The sequence below is a fragment of the Primulina tabacum genome, chromosome 7 (assembly GCF_025594145.1).
Source record: "Primulina tabacum isolate GXHZ01 chromosome 7, ASM2559414v2, whole genome shotgun sequence".
NCBI lineage: Eukaryota > Viridiplantae > Streptophyta > Magnoliopsida > Lamiales > Gesneriaceae > Primulina > Primulina tabacum.
In genome coordinates this window covers 37,123,252-37,137,799 of record NC_134556.1, presented here as the reverse complement: position 1 = coordinate 37,137,799, position 14,548 = coordinate 37,123,252, and the positions used below count along the sequence as shown (strand labels likewise).

Here is a 14,548-nt window from a genome sequence, read left to right as displayed (position 1 = left end):
CAAGCGTCACAGTTTTTAACGTTTTCCCAACAAAAACAATTCTTGCACCTCAAAAATCAGTGAGATGGGTCGATCTGATCCATATCTATAATGAAAAGTAATGCTTTGACGTAGTATTTTTCATAGATCGAATAGATATTTACAAGAGCTTTTGTTAAATTTTAAAGTTTCAAATAGTTGCATCAATTTATTATTGAATGTGACATATTGAACTTGATGTATTCTTCATCCTAATCTAGTAGGCCATTCACACTCATCCACGAAGGTCCAAAATATTTCAAGTTTACACTTTAATATGGATAAATATGATACATCCGGTCATATTATATTCACCAGTTTGGTCTGGATGGATGAATTTAAAAAATTCTTTGCTTACACTAGAAATAAAATAAGAGGAGAATATTTTTTCGATTCTCCCAAATATATAATCTAATTTCTATATTTACCTGAATATATAATTTAGCTTTTACATTTAATAACCTTACTTGCTACTTTTATTAGCTAAATTTTGGAAAACGTAAAATTAGAAGTTTGTAAATTTTTTTTTAAAATAAATAAATTTATATATTTGAGCCATATGAATTAATACTTATTTTCAGATGAGAGACTGAGACTTTTCAGGTTCCCGAGTTTATTCTACAAAAATTCACAATATTTTCCCCTCGTCTCGCTGCTATTATTTCATTAATTCATTATCCTTTTTTTTTCCTGAAAAATTAATTCATTATTTCTATTCAACTACAAAAATATATAATTGATAGAAGAAAGAAAAATTCAGCCGGAGGAGCTGCAACTCTGACCACAAGAAGAGACAAAAGTAATCTTCCTTATCGGAGCATCCTAGGCATATTTTCTTGTGCCAACTAAGAATATCACTGATTCCACCTCAAAATCATGACAAGAAACACTAAACCTTTTGTGTGTATATATATATAGTTCTCCATGATTTTACATGGTAAGATGCATGTATAGTTGAAATAGTGGCAAAATGTATGGCCATTCCAGACCTCGATATTCATTCATCTCCATACGCTTGTTCCTAGTTTACTCCTTATTGCTAGTTGCAGCCCATGCAGAGTACTTCATAGGATTGGGGAGTTATGACATGACCGGCCCGGCAGCCGGAGTAAACATGATGGGATATGCTAACATGGAACAGGTGACCGGAGGCATACATTTTCGACTAAGGGCTCGAGCGTTTATCGTTGCCGAAGAAGATACACAGGGAAATAGGATTGCTTTTGTTAATCTTGATGCAGGAATGGCTTCTCAACTTGTCACTATTAAGGTGATGGAGAGACTAAAATCAAGGTACAATAATCGTTATTAATGATGCACTTTGTTCAAATATTTTCAGCTGTCTTACAATCAAAAACCCAACATTGAATGAGTGAGCCTAAGTCCTAACATGCATCAATAATTTCAATTGATGTTCATATACTCAGTTTTAGCTTATATGTAATATTTTGTTGGGTATGTAATGTGAATGTTGTAATTTGAAGGTATGGAAATCTTTACAACGAAAATAACGTTGCAATAAGTGGAACTCACACACATGCTGGTCCAGGGGGATATCTACAGTATATAACATACTCTGTTACTTCTCTTGGATTCGTTCCACAATCTTTCGACGCCATTGTTACTGCTATCGAGCTTAGCATAGTCCAAGCTCATGAAAATCTAAGGCCTGGTTCCATTTTTATTAACACAGGTTAAATAAAGACAACGACCATTTAATTACCATATTTCATATGTACAAAAGATTTTATATTAATGGGTGAGTTATGGCTTGTAGGAGATGTAGAAAATGCTGGAATAAACAGGAGTCCAAGCGCGTATCTGTTAAACCCGCTTGAGGAAAGGGCCAAGTATCCAAGAAACGTGGATACAATAATGACCCTTTTGAAATTTGTTGATAAAAACAGTGGGAAAAGCATTGGTGCTTTCAGTTGGTTTGCAACACATGGAACTTCCATGAGCAGAGACAACAAGCTTGTAAGTGGCGACAACAAAGGAGCTGCTGCCCGGTTTTTCGAAGACTGGTTCACTTCCACGAGTAAAAATTCCTCTGTTTCTTCCTGGAGGAATGGAAGAGTTTCAAGTAAGTTTATTGTTAAAAAATTTGAAATGTCGAATCAGTATGATAGAGTTATTGTATGGTTGGTTTCTAAATGATGATACTGGAAAGGTGCATTGATGAAGGAAGCTTCAAGAATCAATGCGACAGGGGGGCAACCGTGCCAGAAAACGACTAGCCAAAGCTCGAAAGTGAGGAAACAGGATGGATCACGGTTTGTAGGAGCGTTTTGCCAATCAAATGTTGGAGATGTAAGCCCGAATGTGCTGGGAGCATTCTGCTTAGACAGTGGAAAGCCCTGTGATTTCAACCACTCATCATGCCACGGCAACGATCAGCTTTGTGTAGGCCGCGGACCAGGGTAATTATCTTGGTTCAAATTTAGTTAATATGAACATCCAAATTAAGATATTTGATTTATTTATGAACAAATTTTTGTTATAGATATCCTGATGAGATTTTGAGCACTAAAATCATAGGGGAGAGGCAATTTCGAAAGGCTGTAGACTTATTTTCGGCTGCTAAAGAGGAAATCAATGGAAAGATCGATTACAGATTAGTATTTCTGAATTTCACTAATATTGAAGTTGTGTTAGATGGAAACCAGGTGGTGAAAACTTGCCCTGCTGCACTCGGACCTGGCTTTGCCGCAGGGACTACTGATGGACCCGGTGTTTTTGGTTTTCAGCAAGGGGATAGCGAGGCAAGTACATTTTCATAATCGACTATATTTGCGATTTTGTTATCGTTATGTTTCTGTCTGAATTTTTTGAATTCACTAGATTAATGAGTTCTGGAAGATGGTGAGAGATATCATCAAAGAACCAAGCCAATATCAAATTGACTGTCAAAAACCGAAGACTGTTCTGCTCGACACCGGAGAAATGTTTCGGCCTTATGCTTGGGCGGTACCATAGTTTGATTACCTTAAGAAGCATATTGTTTCCAAGAAAACGTGTATACAAAAAAAAAAAGATGGCCTTCAGTTCCTGCCATTTATTTCATTTTGCTTTCATAATCTTGCAGCCAGCAATTCTGCCAATTCAAATGCTGAGGTTGGGGCAACTGATCATTCTATCCGTACCAGGAGGTCTGTAAACTATTCAAATTTTAACAGTAAAACCAAATGAAATCCGGAGCTAAGAAGCAACTTTCTTGTAATGGCGAATCCACAGAATTTACGACAATGGCTGGAAGAAGACTAAGGGAGGCAGTGAAAGAAACACTGATAAGTTCTGGAAATGGAGAATTTAGCAATGATACCTACGTAGTCATAGCAGGCCTAACAAACACGTACTCTCAGTATATAGCCACTTCTGAAGAATATGAGCAGCAAAGGTATGAGGTAAGAAATACCCAAAAAGACCACATGCTTCCTGTAAAGGCATCCCATTTGAAAAGCACCCTTCTACCGAAATGTGATGTGTTATTGTAAAATGATTGTGCAGGGTGCATCGACACTCTACGGCCCATACACGTTAGCAGCGTATATCCAAGAATTTAAGAACCTTGCACAAGCAATGGCGAAAGGAGATAAAAACAATGGAACCGGTTTAATCCCTCCCGATCTCTCATCTGTTCAAATTAGTCTTCTGCAAGATCCATCCGGGGATGCTCCTCCAACGGGGATAAAGTTCGGAGATATAAAACTGGACGTGAATGGGGACTCTTTCGAAAAGGGAGAAAAGATAAACGCGACGTTCTGGAGCGCAAATCCGAGGTATGACTTGCTGACAGAAGGGACATTCGCCGTGGTTGAAATGCTTCAAGGGGGACGATGGGTGCCTGCTTATGATGACGACGATTTCAGCCTATACTTCAAGTGGGACGGCCCGTTTTTGGGTCCCTCTCCCTATGGCCTCGCAACGATTGAGTGGCAAGTGCCACAAGAGGTCAGTCCTGGAGTGTATCGTTTGAGACACTACGGATCGTTTAAGACATCCAAAGAATCATCAATTAACTATTTCACGGGGGCGTCAAGTGGATTCACAGTGTCTTAGAGGGGTTGGTTTAGCCTTAAAATCATCTTCGTTTAGCAGAAACCAAATGGACAACTCAAGCAAATGTAGTGCATCTGTCTGTCATGAATAATGGCAGATCCAAATAAAGTTAATCGACATACCATTTGGGTTTTTATCTGATCATTAGACTCACCAAGTTAGAAGACTTCATTGCTTAAGTTGGTTGTTTTTCTTTAAGCACCGTGATTGTGCTATCTTTGGCCTGTGTTAAAACCCATGCCTCTTATTCGATAGAGATGAAATACCTATCTTGGAGTAGATAAGCCACACAAATGTCGAGTCGATCCAGTACTTGGGGGTGAAAGAAGACTAAAAGTGCAAAAGAAGACAAATTAATGAATTAATTAAGACCTTTTTTTAACCAAATAGAAGGCCAAAATCTAATTTAGGCCAACATAAAATATGGATTTTTTTTTCTTTCCTCTCGAAAATCATTGTATTTTCTCTTAAAAAAATATCTCCTTTGAACATTTTGTTTGCTCACAGACGAACAAAAAGAATCCAAACACGATCCTCCGCGATAATGTGGATTTTCTCCCACTGAGGCGGGAGGGTGTACCGAATATGTGTTCTAATTCTACATGTGCTCCGATCCTTCATTTAGAAGCAGATACTCTCCGGGATCGTAATGGTAAACACAACATTCACATATTTCCCCCCCTAAAAATCCCATCTTTTCTGCGGTTGTTTGGCGAGAATAATAGATATATATAGCTCATAAACTGATATGCCTGTAAAACCATTGTGATGTGCTGCGCTAATTGCAACATCCGCCGCACAATTCTGTGTTCTAATTAGTAATATATTCCAATCCTTCCTATCTGTTACTTGCAAAAAACTTGAAATAAAATTATGTTGATTTCTAAATATATAAGCATATATTCCAAGTGCTACCTTGTCTATCCATTTACGGACAAAATCTGCCATGCCAACCTTATTGGTAATCATAAATTTGAATCTTTGTGTCGTAAATGCCAAAGGAAACCAACCATTCTTGCGTTTATCAATCCTCATAGATTACGAATAGGTGCAAAATCAATATGAAAGAATACTTTATTATTGTACAAATGGGAAAAATACATATATTTTAAGCCCACAAAAAGCTCTTTACGTGAATACATCGATCAAAATACATTTCAATCTTATAAAGATGAATGACATAGCTACGTTTACTGTTTTTTTATTTATTTATCTTATTTTAATTGCTAATTATATTATAGTTCCAACCTTCCCGCTAACTACAATCGACATTATATTATGTATTGCCATTGAACAACCTATGTGAAGAAGCATGTATACATTGTACTGAAGGTAAGATATATTTGAATAATTAATATTAATAAATGCAGTCAGAACATGGTGGAATGAATCCCATTAAAGATCGGGGGGCAAGGAGACAACAAGGAATTATAATATAATCCATGATCAATATTCAATGCATTACACACAAACACATCAATGATTGCAGATTTGATGTTGGAAAATGAGACATTTACATTTAAAAGGTTAAGTGTACCCATATTGCAATCACATGCAATGCAAATCCCACGTAGAGCCATTGTCTCACTATATATATACAATCACCAAACAAACAAGCAATTTCAAGCTGATGATAGGAACAAACCAGAAAAGAAATAATTAAGTCCAAAAATGGAGGTTTCGGTGCAAGTTCCCTTTAGGTCCATTAGCTTGCCTTCGAGGCTACAACCTGTTCATGCCACGAAGTTTGAATCCGAGTCAAGAAAGCTTAAATCTTGTTTTTCAAAAAATGTTCACGTTACCTCAGAATGTCATTCAATCTGGTCTATTGGGCTTAGCAGACTTGTATAATTCTGTTGAGGAACTAACACGTTTCCATGCTGCTCGACATGCACTTATCCGTCTATGGCAACAGGATGAATCAATCATGGGCTCGGTCGAGTTGCTGGATTCTTGCAACACTATAAAAGAGCTCGTTCGAATGATCAAAGAAAACGTTCGATCCCTTCAGTCAGCTCTGCGCCGAAAGGGCATGGAGAACTCCAGCATCCAACAAGATGTAGCCAGATATTTTTGTTGCAGAGAGAAAATGAAGAAAGATATTGCTAGAACCCTAAAAACACTAAAGAATCTGGAGAACAAGAATGGAGAAGGAAGCTTTGTCAGTGCTTTCGAAGAAGTGAATGGGATCGCTATTGACATTTTCAAGTGTCTCCTAATGTTCTTGTCTTGGCCAATGGCTAAGCATGGGGGTTGGAATTTGGTTGCAAAGTTGATGACCACAAAAACAGCGGGCTCTAGCAGAGATTTTAACATGATCAGTGAAGTGGGCAGTGTGGATATCGCACTAAATTCCCTGCAAGGAAGAATTGGAAATGGTGGGGATAGTGTCCTTGATCATTTACAAATAATGCATAGATTAAAAAATCTCGATTCTTGCCTTGAAGGGATTGAGGGAGGATTAGAAAGATTGTTTAGGCAATTGCTTACAAGTAGAGTCACACTTCTAAACATTCTTACCGATCGGTAAAGTAAAAGATCAAACTTTGGTGTTTAAGAACTACCAATTCTTGTAGCATGTGATTTTATTCGAGGAGATATGATCATATCGATCGGTACTATTTCATTGTTTCTCGCGAATATCACTGACAATTTGTATATACAATGATGAATATAACCCCTGGTCGGAGATCACGAATTCAATGCCCGAAAGTAAAACCCCAAGTCACAACACAATTTAATATAACATTCTCGATATAATATAAACTAACCAGATCACTACATAATTTTGTGTTGAATTTTGCGAAGAAACGTAACAGACCACAAAAATAGGAAGAATAACAACTGACTTCTGATAACGGGGAAATACCATAAGAATAGGAAAGAATACAACAACTAATTCACAACAAACTTTTGTTATGTCGCATCCAAAAATATTAAGGACATAACTCTATAAATTCAACATGTACTTATTATACCATGCGGATTTGTTGAGGTTTTTACTACTTGTACGGTCACATAATGGTACTAATATGCCATCATTCTTGAATCCACCTTCATGAGGGAGACAAAACCAACAGACAGTATTTCTTGAGTCGGGGGATAAGACAGACATGATTCATTTGATTGTTTTTAATTGTGATTAAGAGAATATTATAAAATTAATCATTCCAGCTCATGTACTCCACCCTCTGCGTAAAATGACAAATTTAAAAAAGAAAGATATTACAGAATGTGATGACAAAAATTTAATAATCCCCCACCAAACATATACCATTTCATCATAAATTTAATTACAAAATTATATTAACAACTTTGTACCAAACACAAATTTATCTTCAATTATTATGTACTTCAAGTTTTACTACCTATATTAAATTATTAATTTTGATCATCTAAGGTAAAAACTTGTGTGAGACAGTTTCACGAGTCGTATTTTGTGAAGCAGATATCTTATTTGGGTCATTCATGAAAAATTATTACTTTTTATGCTAAGAGTATTACTTTTTATTATGTATATAGGTAGGATTAATCCGTTTCATAGATAAAAATTCGTGAAACTATCTCACAAATCCAAATACGCCGTTTGTTACATGCAGATATTGAAAAGACACTGATCCTCGGGGAAAAGAATAAATAAAAGAAAAGCAACAGGGCTCGATATCAAACCAGTCCAAATTAATTTGGGCTGATTATAAATGTACTTTTACAAATTGATCTTAGTATTGAGGCCCACAATTTTCCCCGTTTCACCCCAATTTCTTACCCAAGTCGACAGAGGAGTGGATTCGTATCAGTTCAGTCATGGCATCGTCGGCGGCCGACAGCGGAGTTGGACCAAACCCTAGCGAGCGCAGGAAGCCCCTAGGGTTTTTCAAGTCCGCCATGGAGAGAAAGCAAAGCTTCATTCAATTCTTCGTGATGACAGGAATACTTCTGCTAAGCGCCAAGTCTCTAACCCAAAAGTATCGCATTCACGAACTCACGGAGCATATCGCCTCTCTAGAAGAAGAACAAAAGGGCCTCAAATCCCGTATGAATCATATCAAGCAAAGCCTCCTCTCTGAAGCCGCTCTCGAGCCCACCGGCGCTTTCGCCGCGAGGCTTCGCCTCCTGTTCGGGGATTAAAGTAACTGATGTAATTTTCATAATGAATTTTTTAGTACTACTGTCTTATTCACTCAAAATGCGTGACTTTCTTGGATGAGAAATTGAGCCCTGAATTACATTTTATTGAGCTGGGGCAGGTCATTGCTGCAGCTGTGGTTTCAGGTTTAATCTTGTTTGTAATTTCACGGTTTATTCGTCAGATTGGTGCTCAATTAACAACTTCGATATAGCAATGAGATTGGATATTTTTTCTTTTGAGAGAAAAAGAGATTGGATTTTTGATAATTTGATTGTGGGATTTCTTCGACGGAGATGGCTTAGAAATGGTGGTCATAAGTTCATTTGAACTATGGCAATTTTGCATTTTGCGCATAGTTTTGGGAAGCTTGAGTGACAAATACTTATTAATCTGCTGATTAAAGTAAATGCTGACGATCTTGTATCTTTTCTTGCATCTACTGTTCATAAACTTAAGGTGCATTTAAGAAATATCTCCAGCTTTTAATGTCATGAAAGTATTGAATTTTATATGTTTAATATACGCCGGTTCTTTATTGAAGCTATTCATTCCATGTCCTTGCTTTCTTTATGGTGTATTGCTTGTGCATTCAGTGTCCTAGGCTATTATGGGCTAAGTCACGGGTTGGGGGACATCCTCGACCATTCCGATCGAATAAAATTTCATGGATCGATCTCGTGTTTCATTTGGCTGTGAGCCATGTTTCTCCTTTGTAGTCAAGAAGTTTGAGTGGGCGACAATGATCCCATCCAAGAACAACTAGGAAAAAGGTTTTCGAATGTGGAATTTGCTTCCCCTTGGACGAGATTAGCAAAACCTTCTTGTTTCTGGAAGCCTTTCTTGATGTTTATCATTATTATGTTTTATTGCAATGCCTGAGCGTTAGTTGGATCGACGCGTTGTGAAGTGTTAATATAAACTTTATTAAAAAATGACAACAATAAAGTGGTACATGGACTGGCAGTTATTGCATCATTCAAGGATCTGTAATCACGGCACATGCACTCCCAAATTTACAAAATTATGATATTGATTGGGGAGTGGTATTGGGAACATTTTTGCCAAAAATTCACGTTTGTACAAATTCAAGTGGATTACGGCGCTTTCTCCCGGTGGATTTGAACCTTTCATTGGGCATGGAGCTCAAACACCCAATGAAAGTTGGATGCTACACCAAGTGAAATCATCAGGTGTAGCATAGATTTTGTCCAACCGGATATGTATGGTAGTGGTTTTGAATAGGATGATTTGATTTCGATGCAGAGATTTGATTTGACAAAAGATTTTTGAGAGTACAAGTTGAACCAATTTCCTCCCCAAACTGGTCGATCCATTGAACTAATTTTATTCCCTCCCTCCATATTAACATTTTTCCTCGGACCCAATAGCCTCCCACTACTTTCTACAAATCACTCTGTAAAAGAAGAGAGGATCCACATAAGTTTTGGGGAATTGAATAAAAATAGATCAGGAGATCGACTAACTTGAGGGAAAAATGGCTTCAAATAGACTAATTAGAATCCATCAATCGTTTGAGATATTTCTATGATACATTAGGAGTGTTGCTCATGATTAGAATGTTGGCTGAGCGTAGACTAGTATGTTAGCCTCTAATGATGTAGTGAAATTTTAACCATTAGATTGTCAACACATGATATCAATTTTTATTAAAATATAAAGGATCTCCATGATCTAAGTTGCGGGGAGAATTAATTACACGGGTGGATGATAGTTAGAGAGTAGGGATTTTTTTTTAAAATATTATAAATTAATAAAATCATTGTAAAAATGTGGCAAATTGTGAAAGTTTGTAAAACTAGTACAATCCGGTACTTACTGTCCCAGATTCATATTTTTTATTTTTATTTTTTAAAAAAAAAAGAAAAAGAAAGTTTAGAATCCGTGCCCAATCCGTGTGTCCAGATTTTAACTTTTTTAATTTTTTTTAAAAAATAAAAATAAAAGGGAGATCGGCGACTGTTTGTGCAAAACCGTCGCTATTGGCGATGGTTTAACCAAAAACCGTCACTAAGGCAAATCCGTGAAAGACTGTCACAAATTCTAAGAATGTCTACTCCGTGTGTTTTCTTCCTTTAATAGAAATGCGGGTATTCTTTCCATCATCGCCGAAAATAATTGTTTCTCATATTCATTCTCGCAACTTATTTCTTTCATCCGATTTATATGCGCAAAATTCATCTTTTCTACTTCGATCATATATTAATATTACTTGTTGATTTTATCGTCCATTTCATTTGAAGAAATACGAAGAGGTAATGTTTAATTTCGTTGATAATATTATAATTATATATTAAGAATTAATTTTTTTGTGTAATTTTTTTTATAATACTTGTCATTTATTTCAGATATTAGCATCGTTCGTTGATATTATTATAAGTTTCGTATAATTACGTCTGTGAAGGTAATTTAATTAATTTTTTTAATATTTTGTTTGTATTATTTATATTATATTAATGTAATTATAATTTGTTCACTAACATTATATGATTAAGTATAATTTAGTTAAATAGTATATTTTTAATATTAATCGCGATATTAAAAAATAGTTTGAATGTTAAAAAAATAATAAATATGATTTTTTTATTTTTGAAAATATTTCAAGGTTAGTATTTTTAATATAAATAATTTAATTTAATATAAGAATGAGTTAATATTAGTGTACTTAATAATAATGAAATTATAAAGTATTTTGTTACGTTTTTAAAGTATATTGAGAATAAGTTTTAAAATTTCACGTAATTTTAACCTCCGTAATTTATAATACAATTAATATTATAATTATACATATATTATACATAAAATTTCATGTAAATATAAAGTCCGTAATTTATATACATATTCTAATTCCAATAAAATAATTAATATTATAATTATTGTAATTAAATTAAATATAGTTATTATTATTATTACTTAAAACTACTAGGATTAAATTAAGTATAGTTTTTATTATTATATCAAGTAAATATATAGTAATTATTCTAATTATTGTAGATATTATATTATATCAAGTAAATATAATTATTGTAATTAAATTAAGTATAGTTATTATTGTAATTATTGTAATTATTGTAATATTATACCAGGTATGACATAATCCCTACCAATAACAAAATTATATCTGTTATCCCACATTTCTAAAAAATCTTTGTGATATGTCGCCCAATCAATGTTGTTCCGGCTTTGTCGCGTTAGTTTATGAAAATTGTCGAAGATAGTAGCAGGTGGCGGAATACCCTGACACATTCCAAACTGTCGGAGACACCGCTCTGATCTATGAATCTCAACTATGTGAAAATTGATCAATGCGAATGCTGACCGACATAGATGAATTCTATTTCCGTCAAGAATTCCACCAACCTCCGGGGACTCCATATCATAAACTGTCCATAGAAACTGAAGCAAATAAAATGAAAAAAAGATTATCAAGTCGATAATATATAATTCAGACTGAATTTGTAAAAAATTTCAAACTCTAAACAACTAATTTATATATCCACATGCCCTTCTACCATCCTGTCAAGTATATATCTCATTATACGGACCGAATGATGGGCCGTGTGTCCAAGAGAATCCGCGTCTCCACTTGCAATTTATAAAAGTACACAATAGTTTCATTAAAACTAAATAACAAAATAATAATAATAATAATAATAAATGTTAATTATTTCTTATTAGTACCGTGCGCCGTATGGTGGGAATGGTAGACCCTGAAGCACATCTGCAGCCTGCTCTTGTCAAATAGATACCTGTTGCGCTCTATCAGGGCAAAGAAGAGTAATTCTAGACCACACCCAAATCTGCAATAACATATAACAGAAATAGTCAAATCATAAGAAAAATTAAGTACAACAAATATAATGACCGTAGAAGTGTAAAAATACCTGCAATATCTGAACAGGGCCACACAAATCGACCTTTAATCTCATTGATGTGTCGCACAACTCTCTATAAAGATATGCCAACACAGCAGAACCCCAGCTATACGTATTCACTAATTCTATGTCCTCAAGAAACTGCAAACACAGAAGTTTCACAGCTGCACCTTCCGAATTCGGAAACATACATCCACCAATGATCATTAATGCAACACAACGGGAATATTGTGACACGTCCTCTTCAGTGCTTTCATCATTAATCATATTATTTAGGCAATGGTTTAGCAACGCGGTCAGATAAAGATGTGCACCTTTAATCTGAGAAGATGTAGGCGTAAAACCCAACCAAGTAGCGCATCGCTGTTGTAAGGTATGTTTGTTGTACGCGGTATCTAAACCAGTGATGAGAATGCCATCAATATTCAACCCCCAAATAAGGGCAACGTCATGCAGGGTGATTGTTGCCTCGCCCATGGTAAGGTGAAATGTGCGTGTCTCACGATGTCATCTCTCATCAATGGCTGTAAGCAAATGATTATCATAATATTTAATAGAACCACACTGAATGACACCATAGAAGCCTATGCGTGCAAGACATAGGCGGACACGGAGGTGAATCCCAACATTAAGCAATCTCCAAAGACATTTGTCAGACCGGCGTGGCGGAATTATTGCATCCATGTTTTCAGCGTTGATATTAGTTGATATGTGTCTATCCCGCAAATACAACACATTCTCCGTATTTTCAGTTATCTTGCAAACAAAAAATCATTAGTTAACAAATATTATATTTTATATCAACAAAATTTAATTACATATTTTATAGTAAACGAAATTTATTTGCAATTTCCGGTTAAAAAAAAACGTATATATTGATGAAAAATTGGTAATAAAACTAATTACTGTAAATTAAAAAAATTCTCTTAAAAATCATTAATACTTCATAAAACGTAACAAGTAATTATAAAAAATATATTAGTAATAGTTATTATTAATTATAGTAATAATTATAAAACGTATACATTAGTAATATTAATTTATTATAACATGTCATTATAATAGTTACAAAATAGTTATTTATTGTAACATGTAATTATTAAGTATAGTAATAGTTATAAAATGTTTACAATAGTAAAAGTTATTTATTAGTAATAGTTATTTATTATAAAAAGTATAATATATAATTACAATAAATACATTAGTAATAGTTATTATAACATATTTATTAGTACGTATATATTTATTGTAATTAAATTAAGTATAGTTATTATTATACAATTAATATTATAATTATTTCAATAATACAATTATTATTATAAATATTAAGTGATGCGTTCATTATTATACAATTAATATTAGAATTAATCCAATAATACAATTATAATTATAAATATTACGTGATGTGTTTATTATTATACAATTAATATTATAATTATGCCTATAATACAATTTATATTACAACTAATTCCCATAATAAACGAACAATATAAAATATACTAAACAAAAAAAATATTGTTACCTCTTAATATTCTGAAAAATGCAGAAGACTTACGCTAATAATTAAATGGAAAAGTGAAGACCGGTGCTGGAAAGAATGTTCGATGATCGGTGATCGAAAGAAATAATTTTGCTCCTAAGTTGCTCGGCTTCGGTGATAAAATGAAGAGCATCACCGCATTTAAATATATTTTTATCGTTTAAAGAAGTAAGAATATAAATTTCAAATTTACTTATTATATTTTTATATAGTATTTCATGTTGAATATGATGGATTTCAAGTTTACCCAGTAATGATGTTATTTGGAATATAAATATACTTTATATAACTAAAGTGTACATAAGTAATGTGCAGATTTATTTGATTTATTGTTTCATTATAAACAATAAAATTATAATCAAAATCCATATATTTAAAATCCATTTTCCCAAAAATACCCTAAAACTTCTGGAGAATGTCTCTTGTGAGACGGGTCAACTCTACCAATATTCACAATAAAAAGTAATACTCTTAGCATAAAAAGCAATATTCTTTCATGATGACACAAATAAAAGATCTGTCTCACAAAATACGACTCGTAAGACCGTCTCACAGAAGTTTTTGTTAAACTTCTGTCATTCTTCCACCAGATTAGCCATATCATTTTGTCCTCTTGGACACATTCTGGAGTAAAATTTTACATAAATAGGAAATCTAATGTTAAGAAAATTGTTAATAAACGGAGGTGCAAATTCGAATTTCATACCAAAAATTAGTCTCGCCAAAGATTTTTTCGTACAGTGACAAAGACGAAATATTACAATCTTAGTTATGTTTAATTAAAGCTTAAGTATAAAATATATATTTAGTTTTTCGTATAATTTTAATTATCTCAGACAAAATAGATGATAAAATAATTATATAGAAACATAATCAATTCAAGAATAATGTAGAATTTTATGATGGGGT

At 33.9% G+C, this 14,548-nt stretch overlaps 3 protein-coding genes and 1 long non-coding RNA gene across 4 annotated transcripts; 3 read left to right on the top strand and 1 right to left on the bottom strand.

Annotated features, from left to right (window-relative positions):
• The first annotated feature begins 798 nt into the window (after window positions 1-798).
• Window positions 799-4,210, top strand: LOC142550942 (neutral ceramidase 2-like). The gene is made up of 9 exons (XM_075659991.1): window positions 799-1,311; window positions 1,503-1,711; window positions 1,796-2,101; window positions 2,189-2,438; window positions 2,522-2,780; window positions 2,860-2,985; window positions 3,104-3,167; window positions 3,253-3,422; window positions 3,526-4,210. The coding sequence occupies exons 1-9, from the start codon at window positions 989-991 to the stop codon at window positions 4,075-4,077; spliced, it is 2,259 nt and encodes a 752-aa protein (XP_075516106.1). The 5' UTR covers window positions 799-988; the 3' UTR covers window positions 4,078-4,210.
• A 1,275-nt stretch (window positions 4,211-5,485) lies between these two features.
• LOC142550941 (uncharacterized) lies at window positions 5,486-6,805 on the top strand. The gene has a single exon (XM_075659990.1). The coding sequence runs from the start codon at window positions 5,813-5,815 to the stop codon at window positions 6,605-6,607; it is 795 nt and encodes a 264-aa protein (XP_075516105.1). The 5' UTR covers window positions 5,486-5,812; the 3' UTR covers window positions 6,608-6,805.
• Window positions 6,806-7,743: 938 nt separating this feature from the next.
• On the top strand, window positions 7,744-8,310 carry LOC142550940 (uncharacterized). Its single transcript, XM_075659988.1, has one exon. It carries the CDS (start codon window positions 7,882-7,884, stop codon window positions 8,203-8,205), a length of 324 nt encoding a protein of 107 aa, XP_075516103.1. The 5' UTR covers window positions 7,744-7,881; the 3' UTR covers window positions 8,206-8,310.
• A 3,264-nt stretch (window positions 8,311-11,574) lies between these two features.
• On the bottom strand, window positions 11,575-12,563 carry LOC142551643 (uncharacterized). The gene is made up of 3 exons (XR_012821601.1): window positions 12,109-12,563; window positions 11,906-12,024; window positions 11,575-11,620 (listed from the first exon to the last, which is right to left on the bottom strand). It is a non-coding gene; the product is annotated as an uncharacterized LOC142551643 (long non-coding RNA).
• Between the last annotated feature and the right edge of the window lie 1,985 nt (window positions 12,564-14,548).